This window comes from Myotis yumanensis, unplaced genomic scaffold (genome assembly GCF_028538775.1).
Source record: "Myotis yumanensis isolate MYYU_CA2020_CCGP unplaced genomic scaffold, mMyoYum1.0.hap1 SCAF_4, whole genome shotgun sequence".
In the NCBI taxonomy this organism is placed as follows: domain Eukaryota; kingdom Metazoa; phylum Chordata; class Mammalia; order Chiroptera; family Vespertilionidae; genus Myotis; species Myotis yumanensis.
Window position 1 is genome coordinate 77,228,007 of NW_027223755.1, and position 19,909 is coordinate 77,247,915.

At 38.1% G+C, this 19,909-nt stretch overlaps 1 protein-coding gene across 3 annotated transcripts in view; it reads left to right on the forward strand.

Moving 5' to 3' along the window:
- The window catches only part of SLC12A2 (solute carrier family 12 member 2), an 88,309-nt gene that overhangs the window by 25,920 nt on the left and 42,480 nt on the right, over window positions 1-19,909 (forward strand). For all 3 annotated transcript variants that reach the window (XM_070412573.1, XM_070412574.1, XM_070412575.1), the window contains exons 3-9: window positions 2,051-2,126; window positions 2,433-2,528; window positions 8,840-8,979; window positions 10,681-10,791; window positions 12,994-13,102; window positions 19,004-19,131; window positions 19,247-19,331. In XM_070412573.1, the coding sequence (XP_070268674.1) occupies window positions 2,051-2,126; window positions 2,433-2,528; window positions 8,840-8,979; window positions 10,681-10,791; window positions 12,994-13,102; window positions 19,004-19,131; window positions 19,247-19,331 (745 nt within the window). The remainder of the gene's footprint in view (window positions 1-2,050; window positions 2,127-2,432; window positions 2,529-8,839; window positions 8,980-10,680; window positions 10,792-12,993; window positions 13,103-19,003; window positions 19,132-19,246; window positions 19,332-19,909) is intronic.

The following is a 19,909-nucleotide window of genomic DNA, read 5'->3' on the forward strand; positions in this document are numbered from 1 at the left end:
AGCTCCCCCCTGTCACTCACAGAGTAGGGCCGATAGGGGAGTTGGGGCACCGCCCCCTGTCACACACAGAGCAGGGCGGATCAGGGGGTTGGGGCGCTGCACCCTGTCACACTCAGGGCAGGGTCAATGGGGAGGTTATGGCTCTACCCTGTCACACACAGAGCAGGGCCCGTGGGGGAGAGGGGGTTGGGGTGCCGCACCCTGTCATACACAGAGCAGGGCCAATCAGGGGGTTGGGGCGCCGCACCCTGTCAAACACAGAGCCGCAGGGCGATCAGGGAATTGGGGAGCTCCCCCCTACCAGGCACAGAGCAGGGCTGATCAAGGAGTTGGGGCACCTTCCCCTGTCACGAACAGAGCAGGGCGGATAGGGAGGTTGTGGCCCTGCCCCCTGTTACTCACAGAGCCGAAGGGCAATCAGGGGGTTTGGGCGCTACCCCCTGTCACGCTGATCCCAGTGCCGGGAGGCATATTACCCTTTTACTATATAGAATAGAGGCCTGGTGCACGGGTGGGGGCCGGCTGGTTTGCCCTGAAGGGTGTCCTGGATAAGGGGGGCGGTCCCCACTGGGGTGCCTGGCCAGTCTGGGTGAGGGGCTGAAGGCCGTTTTCCCGCTGGCGGGTGACTAAAGCTCCCAACAGCTCCTTTTTTTCTTTTCTTTTTTTTTTTTTATTCTGGGCCAGCTTTAGCTCTGAGGCCTCTGCTGCTGAAAGCCTGTTTCTGGCCTTTGTTTTTCCTTCTGTATTTGATACAGTGTTGCGGTCCGGCTGACTGAAAGCTGGTTTCTGGGATTTTGTTTAGCTTCTTATTTGCAACATAGTACATAGTTGCTTAGAGTTGCAGCTGAGAGGCCGGCAACTCAGGCGGGGAACGTTAGAGTCAGCCGTCACTGGAGCAAGCAAGCCTCCCTGTTCGCTTCGGTGCATGGCTGCTGGCCGCCATCTTGGCTGACAGTTAATTTGCATAAGGATATGCTGATTAGCCAATGGGAAGGGTAGCGGTTGTACGCTAATTACCATGTTTCTCTTTTATTAGTGTAGATTAGCTCTAAACTGTATTTTATTGCCTCTTGCAAATTTCACATATTGTCACCTTTCAGTACAGGTGACAGGAGCATCGGAATCAAGCAAGCTGAGCAGGCAATAGAGTTGAAATATGCCTGTTTCCTTTTCTGCTACCCCCATTACCTTTTGATGAGAAATGTATAGAAGTTACAGGGAATATAATAAAAGGAAAATCCTTTTCTTAAGTGTTGGGGTCACGTCAGTAGACAGTTATAGGCGACTAAGGTTTAGATTTACTTCTGTTTTTCTGTGTTTGAATAGCCACTAAGGATCTGATTAGAGTAGATAAGCTAAAATAAGCTCATTGGAACTTTGAAGGCACTTAATTGGAGTTGTATTAACAACTTTAGGGGAGGGGTAGAGGGAAATCCCAGTTCTGGTAGTAATTTTATTGCCTAGCTAATAGAGTAAATGTGAAGGTCTAAAAAGTTTAATTTGCCTATTCTTAGATTTTAGTATTTTAGAAGACTATGCTCTATGAATGAGCATAATAAACAAAGTAAAAGTAAATTGGGGAAACTGTCTTTTAAATAGTTAGGATTTTTGAAAGATATGTGAACAATTGGCATTTTGTGTTGATAAATATATAAAACTTAAATCTGTAGAAATCATGAAATGAGGATGTTATAAAACAAACAAAAATTAAACTTACATGGATTGATAAAGGGGAACATGAACTACTTTTTTTTAAGGATAAGTCTACCTACTTTGGTTGCTTCTACTGCTTCAGATAATTGTGATGGGTATGTGTATATATAGGTTAATACACATAGTCACATATTATACTTACATTAGCTCACATTTAAGTTCTCATTAAGCTCTTTTAAAAAACTGTTAAGGAAAAGGGTGCAGTAAGAGTTATATTTAAAAGGACTTTCTACATTTTAGATGTAGGTATTCTACTTTTGGCTAGTTTAGCATTTATTGCTGTATCATACTTGATTACTTTTTTTCATCTATGAATTGGCCTCTTTTCCTTTCCCAGGTACGTTGCATGTTAAACATTTGGGGTGTGATGCTCTTCATTAGATTGTCATGGATTGTAGGTCAAGCTGGAATAGGTAAGTGAAGTTACATACTTCTTGTTTCATTTGAGAATGAATAAACAAAAGTAGCTGTGTGCATGTCTAAGCTCTGAACTTCATAAAATACAAGCAACTGGAATCATTTTAAGCTTTGTTCTCCTTTGTATAAGATTATTGTTTTAATGTTACTTTTTTTCCTCATAATTCTCATTTGATTTTTCTAAAATGGGATAAAAACAAGGTTATTATTATGAAATTCCACATAACTGGACTAATCATTTCTAAATATGGCAGGTTAAATAAGGTGTAAGTTTTCTCAGTCCCTTTTCTTCTTCTCTAAAGGTCTGTCGGTCCTTGTAATAATGATGGCTACTGTTGTGACAACTATCACAGGATTGTCTACTTCAGCAATAGCTACTAATGGATTTGTACGAGGAGGTAAATTCAGTCTTTTCACATCATTGTCATCAGATTACTGTTACTAAAAAAATGAGATTTAAATCTTATTATTTTTTTACCTTTAAAAAGCAGCATATTGGTCTATATAGACAAGAAAGTTGCTACTAAGCACTTTCAAACTAGTATTTGAATATAAAATTTTATATTGACCCAACATGTATGCTTTAAGTTTTTAGGGTGTTGAATGTATTTGGTAGCAAGAATGGAGCTTCTAGCTAGGTTTCTTCTCCACAGGGCTGCCCCTTGTTTCTTCCTCTTAGGCTTTAGCCCTTGGATCAATAGAGCTAAAGGATCATCTTGCATTTGGTCTGTATTGTACAAGTATAACCTCATTCCTTCTCATTGAAGGAAACAGGCACAGTTCTTTCCCCATTATCTAACAACTTTTGTGAGTTATACGTGGGACCCTGAATTCACATCCTCAACTCTAACTATCTTCTGAGGTTCCTGAGGCCTCTTTCATTGGAGTTCACAAGATCTGTCTAGTAAGATTTTACCCTCCCCAGGAAGAGCACCCAGGAGACCAGGAGAGTGGCCATGGAGCCCCTATGAACAAGAAGAAAAGAACTCCATTTTTCAAACAAAGCTCATCATCCAGCTAGAGAAAGGGAAAAGAAATATGTACCAGTTTCTGTAAAGTTATCATAGCAGATCACCTGAGAAAAAGATCAACCTGTCCCATCTGCCTCCACTATTTTTCAGATCTGTATTGGACATTATATACACACTAGAGGCCTGGTGCACGAAAATTCGTGCACTTGGGGGGTCCCTCAGCCCAGCTTGCACCCTCTCGCAGTCCAGGAGTCCTTAGGGGCCTAAGTGCAGTCTGGCCTCCCTCTGCAGGAGGCAACCGGCAGGCTGATCAGGGGATAGCGCCGGCCGAGTGGCCAGCCCCGCCACCCAATTGCCCCTCTGCTGCTACCGTTGGTTGCCACCCCCTGATCGCCGCCCCCTCCCTCTGCCCGCTAGCACCCACCTTGGCTGGCCTGGCACCACCCCCTTGCTAGCCCTGCCCCCCGCTGACCTGTCATTTCGCCGTTTGGTCACTGCATATTAGGCTTTTATTATATAGGATAATTTATTTATCTGTATTCAGTTTTGGGTTTTTTTTTTTGTGTGTGTGTGTTTTGAGAGAGAGACCCAGACTGAGTGTTTCATTTCCCCCCATTATCTTCATATTTCTTACTTACCAGAGGATTCAAATCACTGTTGTCCTCAGGGAAGGTGGTAGCTCACATCAATATGATTATGACTATGCTGAACATGAATCACTATTTGCTGAAGTTCCATGTGTACATGAGTCTGGATTGAGTGATATTTGAGTGTAAGATGTGTATATATCCAAAGAGTTATCAGGTAATACCGGAAGTTGCTTTTTGGCTTATGTACTGGATGCCCCGTGTTTCATTTCTTTCTGTTACTATTGGGGAATAGGAGTGGAAGGAGAAAGGGAATGGGATATTAGCTACTTGAGGGAATCAGAAAATCATCAAATAATTTCGCTGTTAGCTCTTCAAATCTAGGTTGTGAGCCTCAAGGGGAATGGGACATGAAGCCACTGGCAGCATGAACCCTGGACAGTTTTCCACATGAATCCAAATTTATGGGAAGTATCAATTTTCCTGCATTATGACTAAAAACCCATTTCATCTTTCAATACTACCAAAAGTTTTCATATATATTCACAAGTATATCTCAGAGACTGTCTAGTCCTCTGTCCTGAAATACTAAGGAAGTATAAGAACATGGAGTGTGTCCCAACAACTTATCATATGTTGCAGTTTTGCCTGCATTCCCTCCAAATGATAGAATCAGCTCACTAAGGAAGAAACTACAGGGAAAAACCCATTGGATCATACAATTCAGAATTCTTCTGTTGTTTTCAGATATTCATACAAATGAGAAAGTAAACACATTTGTTGAAATAATGAAACCAATAGAGGAAAAAAGGGAAAGGCATTAATTTAAAGAAATAACCAAGTACTTGGAAGCTATGCTAGAAGGTATTCATTTTTCACTTGCCAGTTGTTGACTGGACACTTGGCTGGTCCCTTACAGAATATAAATGAGCTGTGTCATCTATATTAAATGTTCCCTGGAGATTCCTTCAATGAATATAAGCCCCTTCTGTCTTCTCTGCTTTATGCACTTGGAGAATTCTTAACAGGATTTACTGGTTTCCTGAGAAAACCATATTTTCCACGTGGAAGTAAGTAAATATAGGCATAAAACTAATGAAATTACATTTGCATCCTGAACTCATGATTATAAATTGAAAGTATTAAGTCAGTATGACTCATATCCAGAAAGGACATATTTCTTAGCTTTGTTCATGCTTTAGACACACACACACACACACACACACACACACACACACACTATAGGACAATAACAGCAAATAACACGCTGGCAATCTCCCTGGAACAAGAAATTTTAATTCAACAAAATTTTCCAAGGAGCAAAAGAGATAGGGAGTTATGGTTGAGAACAAACTTTTAAAGAGTGTGACTTTGTTGTTCTTAACAGTAAACCATTTTATGTTTTAATATGGTAGGACCAAAATGCTGGATTGGCTCTCTTCTAGTTCAACAACTGAGGGCTTAATTTGGAATGTTTCCTTATTGAAAGGTCTGCACAGAGAGTAATAGAACTAGAACTGTGCAGAGGATCAAGGTGCCAAAGGTTTAGATAGGAGAAATGGAGGGATTCTATGGGAATAACGATGTGTAGAGACCCCTAACAGGATTTATTTTGGTTTACTGAGACCCATCTTAATTTTCTATGAACTTAAAGTTGTTAATAAGGGAATTAATAGGGAAATATTTAAAATTTTGCTTAAAGATTGCAGTTGTTCTGTTTAGTAATTTCAATTTGAAGAGCTCCTTTTTAAACTTGTGTAGTTTTCTTATTAATAGAACTATTGAGGTAGTACTTGATAGTTGAATTTTATTTATCTTGATTCTTATGACATTTACCTATATTTTATATTGAATAATATTTTATTCTTGTTTTGTAAGGTATGTGTTTCCATTCCTGTGAAAGTATGTGAAATGTGTACTTTTCCTAATGTTGTGCTTTTTGCCACAGGAGAGATTTAATATTACTAAATTGGTTTTATCGACATCTTTTAGAGATTAAACAGATACCAATCTAGAAAAATGTAGGTTGATTTCCCAGACAGAAAGTGCTAGGAACCTTTTTGTTCCTTGTATCAGCAGTGGAAATCATTTTTTAAAATATGAACTGCTTGTAAACATGTAATAATGTTCAATTATGAAGCCTGGCATAAAAATAATATGGAAACATTCAGTTTATGAAAAAAAAAAGAGTCAAAACTTAGAAACAAAAGAGGCTTAAAGATTTCAGGCTTGATTATATTCTAGTGATGATTTTTGGGGGGTACTGCTTAAAGTTACTGGCAGCAGATTAATTAATCATCTCCTCAGTTCTCTGTCTCCACAGAGGAAGAATAGTGTCACACCTTACCTTCATCTCGGGCACAGTCCTGCCTTAACAGACAGTTATGTTCTACAGATTATTGCAGCTGGCTGGGAGCCCAGAGCTCTTTCCTGTTCTGCAAATCTTGTCAGTCTGGAGAGTTTGGATTTGACAGAATTTACTTGGGCTGTGGGCAACAGGTTCTGTGACGTAGGTAGTCCTGGCCAGCAGCCACTTTCACTCAGGCCAGTATTTCCTAGATTCACAGACCAGAGTTCTCCCGTCCTCTGTCTGTGATATGGACTCACTTATGAATTAGGGGACATCCACATCTTTTTATAAGATGAAAGTGTAAATTCCGGTATTTTCATTCCCTTAAATGTGTCATTCGAAGAATAGTCTTACCTTTTTGTTATTGTTGTTAATCCTCAACTGAGGGTATTTTTCCATTGATTTTTTTAGAGAGAGTAGAAGAGAGGGGGAGAGAGAGAGATACATCATTGTGAGAGAGACACATTGATTGGTTGCCTCCCACATGCACCCTGACTAAGGCTGGGATCGAGCTTGCAACGAGGTACATGCCCCTGATCGGAATTAAACCTGTGACCCTTCAGTCCTCAGGTTTTATCCACTGAGCCAAACTGGCTAGGGCGAGCAGTCTTAGTTTTGATTATATCTAATTTATCACTTTTTATTTCTTTGTTGGATTATACTTTTGGTGTGTTATATAAGAAATCCTGCCTTGTCAAAGGTCCCAAAGATTTTCTTCTAGAAGTTTTATAACTCTAGGTTTTCAGTTATATCTCTCATTATTTTTAGTTAATGTTTGTATATGTACAAAATAGGAATCAAAGACCATCAAGAGTCATGTGGGTATCCAGTTACTCTAGCACAATTTGTTAAAAGATTATCCCTTTTTTATTTCATTGCTTTAGCATTTTCGTAAAAAGTTAATCGACGCTAGTTATCCAAAGCCATCTAATAGATTGAATGCAATTCCTATCAAAATTTCAATGACATTTTTCACAGAAATAGAAAAAAGTAACCTAAAATTAATATGGAACCACAAAAGACTCCGAATAGTCAAAGCAATCTTGAAAAAGAACAAAGCTAGGTGTTAGGAAAATTGGATATTCACACGTGAAAGGATTAAAATGGACTCTTTTCTTATACCACTCATAAAAGTCAACTCAACAACTATTAAGGGCTTAAATGTAAGCCATGAACCTGTAAAATTCCCAGAAAGCACAAGGAAAAAGCTCCTCGCCATTGGTGTTGACAGTGAATTTTTTTTTTTTACATCAAAAGCACAAGAACAAAAAAGCATCGATGTATTTCTCTCACATCGGATATTTCTCTCTGTCTTTCCCTCTCTCCCACTCTCTCTAAAGATCAATGGAAAAATATCCCCGGCTGAGGATTAAAGAATCAATAAAAAATTTACAATTTTTAATTATAAACCTGTGTTTTTTATCAAAATTACTTCTTGTGTGAATTTTGGGACACCCTATAGAATCCAAAAAAGTTGAACTCACAGAAAGAGAGTAGGAAAGTGTGCTACGGGGTGAGAGAAATGATAAGATGTTGGTCAAAGTGTGCAGATTTCCATTAATAAGAAGAATAAATTCTGGGAATCTAATAGGAAGCATAGAGACTATAGTAAACAATATTGTATACTTGAAAGTTGTTAAGAGTAAATCTTGAATATACTTTTAACAATAATAAAAAATGGTAATTATGTGAAGTGAAGAATATGTTAACTAACCTTATTTTGGCAAACATTTTGTAATGTATATGCATATCAAATAATCACATTGTACATCTTAAACAATGTTATATGTCAATTATATATTAATAAAGCTGGGGGAGGTTAATTGACCCTACATGCGTGATTTTATTTCTGGAATCTATGCTGGTCCATTATCTATAGATCTATCCTCAATCCAGTATCATGCTATCTTGGTACTGTAGCTTTATAGTAATTCTTGAGACTAGGTTGTGTGAGTCTTCCAACTGTGTGTTATTTTTCCAAAATTGTTTTGGCTATTCTACCTTTTCATTAAACATTTTAGAATTACCTTGCCAATTTCTGTGAAATATCCTGGTGGGATTGTGATGGGAATTGTGTTGAATCTAGAGATCAATTTGGAGAGAATAAACATCTTAACTATGTCTTCCATTCCATAATCATGGTGTACCTATTTAGTTCTTCTTTGGGTTTAAGTTGTTCAGTACACAGATCTTGCAAATATTTTTTAGACTTAAGTATTTCCAGTCTTTGAGTACTATTGTAAATAGGTTACTTTTTAAAACTTCAGTTTCTAATTGTTCATTGCTAGTACATGGGAAAATGGTGGATTTTTATATATTTACCTTGTAACATGTCTGTATTAGCCTTCTTCAGAGAAACAGAACCGTGTGTGTGTGTGTGTGTGTGTGTGTAGATTTATTTGAAGGAAGTAATTCCTGTGATTATAGAGCCTGGGAAGTCCAAAACCTGCAGAGTGGGTTTGCAGTCTGTAGGCCCAGAGAAGAGCTGATGATGTAGTTCCAAGTCTGAAGATTATCTGCTGCAGATTTCCTTCTTCCTTGGGGAAGGTCTGTCTTTGTTCTATTCAGGCCTTCAGCTGATTATAGAGGAGGACAATTTTTTTCATCTTTATTGTTGGAAGTATTACAGATGTCCTCCTCCCCCCGGCCATTGATTTCTTCTAGCTGCACTCACTCTCACACACACACACACACACACACACACACACTCACACACACACCCACACCCCTCCCCCCCCTCATTGGAGGAGGACATTTAAAATACTAACTTTAGTACTATTCTTTTTTTCCCTTTTCTTTAGGAGGAGCATATTATTTAATATCTAGAAGTCTAGGGCCAGAATTTGGTGGTGCAATTGGCCTGATATTTGCTTTTGCCAATGCTGTTGCAGTTGCTATGTATGTGGTTGGATTTGCAGAAACTGTGGTGGAGTTGCTTAAGGTAATTCACCTTTCTTCTAGTCATTTGTTTCCCACATCTTTATTGAGGGCTTAAATGCCACTCTCCATGTTAGATGCTAGGAAAGCAGTGATGAACACAAAACTCATCCTTCAAGAAGTTCAGTGTGTGAGGTAGACAAAGGAAAATCATTATAGAATGTCAGAAGTGGGTAACTGTAGAGACCTTGGCAACACAAAGGAGGATCACTTGACTTACCATCCAGAAATGGGGGTTGCAGAGGAGTGTCAAGGAAGGGAGTTTAGGCTTCAGTAGGCAGATAGGAGAGTGGGGATGTGGAATGGGGGGAACAGTGAAGAAAGGGAAACAGACCTGGAAGGATGGAGTATGGTGAGTTAAAAAACCCCCACTATATTTCTGTATGACGAGTACAAAGTGGCAAGAGATTTAAGACTAGAGAAAGGAAAAAGTATCAAGTCAGGAAGGGTCTTGTTTGCTATTAAAATAGATCTTATCTAGATTGGACTGGGGGACCATGACATGATCAGATCATCATGACGTGACCTAAATAAATATCTGATTACGGAGTAGAGATTGGATTGAGTGATCACAATGGGAGATTGAGACCATTTAAAAGGTTGTTGTAGTTATCCTGGGAGAGGAGATGTGGCTTATATTGAAACAATGATGAGTGGGGCTGGGGAGGTGTAGGTGAATTTGACAGATTTAAAAGATGTTGAATAAGTGAATTGATGATCAATGGGATGAGGGAGACGAAAGAGAAAGAAGGATTTCAAGTTTATACATAAATTCTGAGTTGGGGATTTAGACAGAATGTAATACCATTCACTTGAGATAGAGAACATAGGACAATTTAATTTCAGGTGTCTAATTTGAGGAACCAGAGGTGTATCTAAGTAAAGCTGGCCAGAAAGTAGTTGATATACTGCTCTGAAGTTTACTAGAGAACTTGTTTGGAAAGAGTCATTAGGATGTGTTGAGTTAAAGCAGAAGAGAAATAGGATTTAATATTGTTAAATGATAGGAACCTCAACTGACACAGTTGTTCATGTCAGGGCTATTGTAACTCTTCTTCTCCAGTAGTATGTGGTACATTAGCATATGTAAAATCTGAAAACACTGACATTTACGTTGGCATTGCCCTCACCCATGTAGGCTAAATGGATGAATGAAAGGTAGGGCTGTAAGCAAGCAAGCAATATAATCAATAAGAGTTCATGTTCTTTCATTGTTTAATTTAGTATATGTTTCTAATTTCATTGATACTCAATCACAAATACTTGTTTGCTTATAGAATAGGAACAGTGTATTTTGGATTACTGCATGAAAGTATATTCACCTCCTTTTATGCAAACTAAAAGACTATTTAAAGCTTGACTTCACTAATCAAAATGAATGCAAAATATTTCTGCTATGTACCTTAAGAACATTCTATTAGAACTAGTTATATGATTTTTATTTACTTGTCAGCAGTTCCCTTTTTGATATACCACATCTGATTAAATATAGCATTATTAATTTAATCATATTCTTGATGTCATCATATACTTGAATGACACATCAATAGTAAATATTCCTTTTTCATTGGTCTCCCTATTCATTTGTTAAATAGGCCTTTATTCACCTACATGTAAGGCACTATGATAGCTCTAAAATGTTCCAAAAGAAATAAAGACTATCTAAAAGAACTAATATTGCTTATTTATAATTTTCTTTTTCTAGGAACATTCTATTCTTATGATAGATGAAATCAATGATATCCGAATTATCGGAGCCATTACTGTGGTGATCCTTTTAGGTATCTCAGTAGCTGGAATGGAGTGGGAAGCAAAAGTAAGTAATGATATCTCTGGAATATAGGTAAATATTTAATATATGCACTTTTATAGCTTTTATTTTAAGAATGCAATAAATTGTGGTAACATTTTTAGGTTTTAAAAGTTCCTAAGTGGCCTTTTTCAGGGAAATTTATGTATAGGGTTATTTTCTAATTGACAAGACAGGGGATATTTGAAGATAGCCATCAGTTCAGGATCTAGTTAAACACAGTATTTTAAAAATATTTTACTTCCTATCTCCCCTCCAGCCCCTATTGTATGACTTAAATTATTTAGAGATGCTCAGGTTAATTAGGTAGCCCAAATTAAACTGCTGGCTTTATAATTTATTTAAAAGTTCAATTTCAAAAATAAACATAGGGGCAGTAAACTTCAAGTTAGTGCCATTAGGGATTAGAGAAGATAATCTTGTTCCTTGCTTTTGAAATCTTAGAAGTCATGACTACCCAAACAGGTACCATTGTTTCGGGGGGGAAACTGCTGAATTCACATGTTACTATATAGGCAAAGCACCCGAATACATATATTTCTGTATCTTTGAGGGACTATGCCATAGTACAGCTCTTGTTTCCTGAATAATGCATATCTACAAAGATACTACTGAGCATCTCAAAGTCACTTCAGGTTCCTTTGTGTTTATAGATTGTATAAAATCACATATTTGTATTGTATATGAGCTATGATAATATTTACCAGATCAAAAATTAGCAAAGTCTGAAAGAATAATTTTTCCCTGGTAGGTAAGTCATTAGTATAAAATTAAATCATTTACTTATACATTTAACAAATTGACTTTACTGAAAAGAATTTCATACAATATAAGTGGTCCTTATTCCCACAGATGACACAGTTTTTCATGAGCATCTGCCCAGTGTTATTGGGAGGTTAAGAGTGGAGGAGAGGTGGGGTGGGCAAAATGGGTGAAAGGGGTCAAAAGGTACAGATTTGCAGTGAAAAATTAATAAGTCATGGATGTAATGTTTAGCCATGGTGACAATCCTATCTAATAAAGAGGGAATATCCTAATTGACCCTCATGCTATGGCAAAGATGGCGGCGCCCACAGCCAAAAAGGAGGGAATATGCTAATTGACTGGCACGCACTCAGAGATGGCGGCGCCCAGTCCCCTCAGCCCCCTGGCTTTGCTGCTTGCCTGCCTCCAGAGTCCCCCAGTCCCCTCAGCTCCCCAGCCGCCCAGGGCTGGCCCAAGGCACAGGCAAGCCTTGGATGGCGGCTGCCCAGCTGCCCAGGGCCGGCCCAAGGTGCAGGCAAGCCTTTAATGGCAACTGCCCAGGGCCACCTGAGGCTCAAGTAACCAGGGCTGGCCGAGGCTTGCACTGTCGGTAGTGGCAGCAGCTGAAGTGTGATGGGGGCATCACCTTCCCCTAATCGCCGGGTTGCCTCCCTCGCCTGAAGACTCCCGGACTGTGAGGGGGCAGGCCGGGCTGAGGGACCCCCCCTACAGTGCATAAATTTTCATGCACTGGGCCTCTAGTAATTAATAACACTCTATTGTATACTTGACAGTTGTTAAAAAGAGTATATCTTAAAAGTTCTCATCACTGAAAAAAAATGTATAGCTATATAGTGATGGATGGAACTTCTTATAGTGATCATTTTGCAATATATAGAAATATCAGATCATTATGTTATATACCTGAAACTAATATATTGTTATATATCTGTTAAATCCAATAAAACAAAACAAAAAAAGTGAAAGAGGAGAGGTGGTAGTTCGCATGGATTATTCCTTTCTTCCAGTCCCACTGCTACTTGAATTCCCCTCCTGGGTGTTGTCTTCTTTTTATACTTTTCCTTATTTTCATATCGCTGTCACACATTCAACATTGTGTTTGGACTTGGTATAAAACTTGGGTTTTTAGCAAATATATTGTACTGTATGGTGGAGGGGACAGGAAAGAATGATGCACAGAATGAAAAGCCTATGGTGTTTTGGAATTTATAGTGTTTTATGATTTGTGGGAAGGCATGTGCATCATTAATAAATTTCAAAATATATGGCATCATTCTACTTCTGCCATCATTTTTTTATGGCGTGCCTACCCTGTGCTTAGCATTGTTTGATGCTCTGAGCAAACAAGACAGAAATCCTTTCCCCCATGGAAGTTGTATTCTAGTGGAACTGAATGTACAACATAAGAGATTTGATTTTGATTTTTAATGTTTAAAATTTCAGGCTCAGATTGTTCTTTTGGTGATTCTCCTACTTGCTATTGCTGATTTCGTCATAGGAACATTTATCCCATTGGAGAGCAAGAAACCCAAAGGTTTCTTTGGTTATAAATGTAAGTAAAAAAGCTAGAATATTTTTAAAGGTGTATATTATACCATTCTATTAGTAAATTTAGTACATTTTAGATATTTTGTAATGTAAGTAAGTTTGGTATAATAACTCACTAATTGGCAATTCAATTTAGTTTTGTATACTTATGTATGTTACAATTGGAGTTAAAAAATCATTTTTATTTGTATCTTTCCTTTTCATTATTAGCAACAAAAGGTAATAGAATGTAAAAAAAAATCAATGCTACTGAAAAAAGATGCTTTAGTTCTCACTAATTTTGGGAATTTGTAAGTGAAAGGTAACTTGTTCTGATGTTGACTTTTTCATTATTTTAGTTGTATTTTAGCACAACAGTCTAAAAGTGTCTGAGACTGAAAGTAACTAGAAGTTCAGTTTCTGTGTAATTGCAGTTTTTAAGTTTTTCTACAATTTGCAGTATTATTGTTTTTAAATATATTTTTATTGATTTCAGAGAGGAAGAGAGAGGGGGAGAGAGAGATAGAAACATCAATGATGAGAGAGAATCATTGATCAGCTGCCTCCTGAACGCCCCACACTGGGGATTGAGCCCGAAATCTGGGCATGTGCACTGACCAGGAATCAAACTGTGACCTCTTGGTTCCTAGGTCAATGCTCAACCACTGAGCCACACTGTCTGGGCTGCATTATTAAATGTGTGAGAATTACCCAGTTTTTGTCTTCTATAACCCTTTTCATTCCACATCTAATTGTCACTACTGGTGAAATTTACTTGTTATTTTTTCCTAAAGGGTCTATCTGTATCTCCCAGCCCCCACCCTTACTCCTTACCCCAGTCCTTATCTTCTCCCCACTTAAATGAGCAATTCTGAACCTATTTGCACAAAATAAAATGAAAGTGGGAAAGAATAGTTGCAGTAGCATCAGAGAAGCTTATTACTTTGGGTGACAAGTCTGTCTGTCTTCAGTTGACAAAGCACTAGGCAGCGGTTCTCAACCTGTGGGTCGAAACCCCTTTGGCGGTCAAACGACCCTTTCACAGGGGTCGCCTAAGACCATCCTGCATATCAGATATTTACATTACGATTCATAACAGTAGCAACATTACAGTTATGAAGTAGCAACGAAAATAATTTTATGGTTGGGTCACAACATGAGGACCTGTATTTAAAGGGCCAGAAGGTTGAGAACCACTGTCTAGAGCAGTGGTTCCCAAACTTATTTGGCCTACCGCCCCCTTTCCAGAAAAAATATTACTCAGCGCCCCCTGGAAATTAATTTTTTTTAGAATTTTAATAGCAATTAAACAGAAAGATATATGTATTAATGTTTCTACCTTTTTCGTAAAATATAGTAAAGTGTAAATTAGAAACATTAAAGTTTGAAATTATGAAACTATTTATTGAACTCAGAATAGAAAGGTAATACAAAAAAAGTTAAAACAAATGCACCTGTGGCCATCACCGCCCCCCTGGATCGCTGCAGCACCCACCAGGGGGCGGTAGCGCCCACTTTGGGAATCACTGGCCTAGAGGAAAAGGCCAGGTTCTCCTGCATCTTATTGCTGACTGGTAACAACATATAGTCCTTGGATCATATGTGAATAAAACTGGTTTAGTCTATATCAAACTCTGGCTTAGTTGGCTGGGCATTTTTCTGATATGAATTGTTTCAAGGACCTTGCCCATTATTTGTGCCTACTGGTCCTGGGTTGATAGTGTGATTTTTGTTCTGACTACTTGTGCTCTTGCCACCTTCTAAACTGGGCATTAAATTCCCGATTTCCTGGATTGGGGGAAGAGGTGTCTACTAAGCATTCCAGGAGTAAAAGTTTGTAACATTAGTTAGGTAGGTAATTTTCTGTACTTTATGCTCTCATAAATTATCTAATTATGAATGATTTTTATTTAAGTTTTATTATATTATTATGCATGTTTCTGAACATTAGTTTTTGTCACTTTTTTCTAAAGGAAGTATTAAAAGTTATAGTGAATGATTACTTAAAATATTCCTAATAATTAATATATTTCTCTTTATGACTTTAATTGATTTAAGTATATTTTCTAGGCCACATTTTTCATTTCCTTATTTTCAGAAATTGGGCCACTTATAGAAGTATCACATAGTTAGCTAGAATAATAATAATTTATATTTTGTTTAAATAGCACATCTGGGCCTATTTCAGTCTGAGATAAATAAATCTAAATATACTTTGGAATGTGACTTTTCTTTTTTTGGTGGTTGATACTGCTTGGTTCTCCTCTTGTTATACTAAGGCAGTGTTGGCAGTAAACAGGTTATATTGATAAACTTGTCAGTTCAAATGACTACCTAATAGGGGGATTCATTTTTCCTCTTTTTTTCTTTCTGACACAAGAAGTCTCTCTCCAGAGCCTCTCAAAGGCATTTATCCTTTTACTAGAGGCCTGGTGCACAAAATTCATGCATGGTGGGGTGGGGGAGTGGAAGGGGTCCCACAGCCTGGCCTGCACCCTCCCCAATCTGGGACCCCTCAGGGGATGTCCGATTGCCAGTTTAGGCCCGATCCCACTAAACTGGCAGTCAGACATCCCTCTCGCAATCCGGGACCGCTGGCTCCTAACCATTCACCTGCCTGCTGGCCTGATCACCCCTAACTGCCCTCCCTTGCCAGCCTGATTGCCCCTATCCACCTCTGCCTTGCCCCCCACCACCATGGCTTTTTCCGGAAGGAAGGCAGGACGACTGGAAGATGTCCGGTCAACCCGGTCTAATTAGGATATTACCTTTTATTAGTATAGATAATTGACTCTCACTTCCTTGTTTCAAAACTCTCACCTCTATATAAGCTTATGAACTTGCTCTAGTAATTCTCATCCTTGAAATGCTATCACGTCTTTTATTCTCCTCTAGTTACCACCTCATTTTCCAGTTCCCTTTCATAGACAAACTTCTCACTTATTTATTATTCCAGAATAATGTCACACTTACAGAGAACTTGGAAAATTGATACAATGAATTCCTTATATCCTTCATCTAGATTCACTGATGAATGGTTTTATATAGTCTCTGCCACATTTGTTTTATTACTTCATATGTATCTATTTATTACTACTATGATGGCTAAAACTTTTAAGAGAAGTTGCAGAAATCATGACTTACTTCTAAACATTGTACTTAAGCATTTATCTTCTAAGGAAAAGGACAATTCAAGAAGTTTAACTTTGGCACAATGCTAATATCTAATATATGGGTTGACAAAATTTTCCAATTGTTTCTATAAAAATCTTTATAGTAGCTTTTTTCCCCTTTTCTTTTACTGTTCCAGGATCCAGTTCTCTAAAAAAATTTTTTTTTTGTTAATCCTCACCCAAGGTCATTTTTTCCATTGATTTTCAGAGAGAGAGGGAGGGAAGGGGAGGAAAAGGGAGGAAAGGAGGTGGAGAGAGAGAAACATGGACATGAGGGAGACACATTGATTGCTTGTCTCCTGCATGTGTCCCTACCCAGGCTGGGATGGAACCTGCAACCCAAGTATGTGCCCTTGACCAGAAATCAAACCTGAGACCCTTCAGTGCATGGTCCAACACTCTTACCACTGAGCAACACCAGCCAGGACCAGGAGCCAATGAATGATTATGTATTGCATTGAGTTGTCATGTCTCTTCTTTTTTTTTTTTAAATGGTTCTTTACATAGTCTTCAATCTCCTTGAACCTGAAACAGCTCCTTAGCCTTTGTTTTTCGTGATAGTGACATTTCTCAAGAATATAGGCCATTTGTTTTGTAGAACTCGCTCCAGTGGGTTCATCTGATTTATTTTCATAGATTCAGGTTATTTGTTTTTGCCAGGAAAATAGCATGAACGATATGTAATGCATCACATTAGGAGACACATCTTTTTATCCCTGTCAGTGATGGTTTTAACTTTGGTAACTTAGTCAAAGTGGTATCAGAGGTTTCTTTATTGTGAGATTGCCATTTTCTTCTTTGTAATCCTATATAATGAACTAATATGCAAATGATCATAATGCCCTTAAGCCATAACGGCTCAGACATTCAACACTGGGGAGAGAGGATTGGTGATCAGCCAGGCACAAATGAGCTTGCGAGAGAGGAATGGGAACCAACCAGGCTGTGGCCTGGGAGAGGGACAAGCTGCACGCCCCACGGTCCCTGTGGTCCTGGGCACCAGGGCCTGCCACGTGGTCCCGGGTGCCTGGGGCTGTGGCCCAGGCGAAGCCACCCACCCACAGTCCCCTGTGGCTGAGGCCAGCCCAGGAGAAGCTGGCCTGGGTCCTGGGTGCCTGCGACTGGCCGGAGGAGGGAATCCTGGGTCCTGGGTACAGGGTGATCAGGCCAGCAGGGGAGCAGTTAGGGATGATCAGGCAGGCAGACAGGCAGGCAGGCAGGCGAGCGTTAGGAGCCAGCGGTCCTGGATTGTGAGAGGCAGTCGGATATCCCCAGAACATCTTGTTTTATTACTTCATATGTATCTATTTATTACTACTATGATGGCTAAAACTTTTAAGAGAAGTTGCAGAAATCATGTCCTGTACTGGAGCCATCTCTCCTACATAATCCTTTTCAGACTTTAACATTTGAGTACAGTATGTGGAAAAAGCCAGGATCTCAATGTTCCCTACCTGCCCCTTTACTTTCTAATCTTCCTCTATATTATTCTCCCCTCATAGATTGAACCATTGGAGTAACCTCCTAGTGGGTCTTCCTGCTTCAGATGTTGATGCCATTGGTCCATTATCCACACAGCATCCACACAAGCCTTAGTAACATCATGTCATTTGCATGTTTCTTAGCCTACCTTAGCTTTTCATTATATTTAGAATAAAATCTAAAATAAAATTTTGCATAGTCTCACCCCCACTGATTTTACCAACCTAATTTTATTCTCCATGTTACTATGATAAGAGCTTTACATTCTTTTAATTCCTCAAAGAGCTAAGCCTTTTGCCTACCTTTGGGCCTTTATAAATGTCATTTCTTATTCCTGGTGTAATATTTTCCCTAATCATCACCTGGCTGATTCTTGCTCAGTAAAGTATCTTTTAAGTATTGTTTCCATAGTTACATCCTTTAGCCTTCTGTAACCACATTGAATTAGGTTCTCTCATTCTTTATCACAACATCCTGTTTCCATCAGTCTATTTACTGCTATTCGTAATGACTTGCTTCTTTACTGACTGTGTAGCTCCCAATTGGGATTCTTAAGTTCCATAAAGGTAGGAACAATGTCTAGTTTTTTGCTATTCTATTTCTTGATATAACTAGATGGCTCCAGTACAGGACCTGACACATTGATGCTCAAGGATGGGTGGATGGATGAATAAAAGACTGTTAATTTGGTTTAGTGTCAGGACCTATCAGAATAGATGCAAACAGTAGGATTAGTTGAAGCTTTCATTATTGTTGAAATGGAAAGGACCTTTACCTAATTTACTTATGCTAAAATTATTTGGAAGGCCCAAAAATAGCCTCAAAAATCAAACAAGTTATCACTACAAAATAGAGAAAACTGTACAGATAGTATTTATGTTGGATGTTAAAAAAAAAAAAAGGTTCCAGATTAGTATGATGTTACTTTGTTTTCCTACCTCCTTTCTTATTTCTTTGACCTCTGAGATTGAGGGATTTATCCACGCTTTGATTTACATTTGGACCAGCGTTAATAATCAAGTTAGAGTTACTCAAAACTTGATTATGAAGGTACACAAAGTAGTAGGAAATGTCCCAGGTCAAATCATCATTTTGGTATATACTGTTCCCTCATATAAGAAAAGAATTAGGTGTGAATTAGGAAATATTCAAGAGTTTATCAGTTACCTGAACTGAAGAAATGTCAGGGATCATGCATACCACTTACTCTTGACCTAATTATTATGGTCTAATCTATCTATTAATTACAAAAAATGTTTTGTTCTCTACAGCTGAAATATTTAATGAGAACTTTGGACCAGATTTTCGAGGGGAAGAGACTTTTTTTTCTGTCTTTGCCATCTTTTTTCCTGCTGCAACTGGTATTCTGGCTGGAGCAAATATCTCCGGTGATCTTGCAGTAAGTACTGTATTGATTTATATTAAAAAGCACTATATTGATTATATATTAAAAATGGTATACATGTATTTATTTTTAAAGGTATACTTAAAAAAAAAATCTTCTTGTCTTCTAGGATCCTCAGTCAGCCATACCCAAAGGAACACTCTTAGCCATTTTAATCACTACGGTGGTTTACGTAGGAATTGCAGTATCTGTAGGTAAATAGCTTTACATTTCTTTATGTTTCAGAAATTTTAGTTATTTTTCAATTCAGAAATATTTCAGTCAAAAGACATGGTGTTGCATATTTTAATTAAAACTAGTTTTAAGTAAACTAGTAAGTGATTTTATCTAGACATTATCTAAACCACCAAATGCTCCTCCTCCAGAATTTAATTATATTGTTAGAAAATATATAAAATCTTATCTGCAAACTCTTAAATTTCAGAAATATATTTATAGAAAATATCATTTATATGTAAAAGTGAATGCATTTAACTTTGATCTTTACACATTCTTGAATATTTTTGTTTATGGTGGTTATTTAATATTTTCTCATAATCTTATATGAAGATTGTTTCAAGGCCATTAAGTGCTGTGCCTAGCATTTTTTTTTTTTACCATAAAAACTGATTTTGATGAACAGTACATAGTACATTGAATTAAAAAACTTACTAATGTCTTAGTAAATTGAATTAAAATGGTATTTAACCATTTTATTACATTTATGGACTCATAGCATTTTAGAACTTGAAAGGACTTAAGTGGTCAACCAATCTCTAAAATCACTTATAGA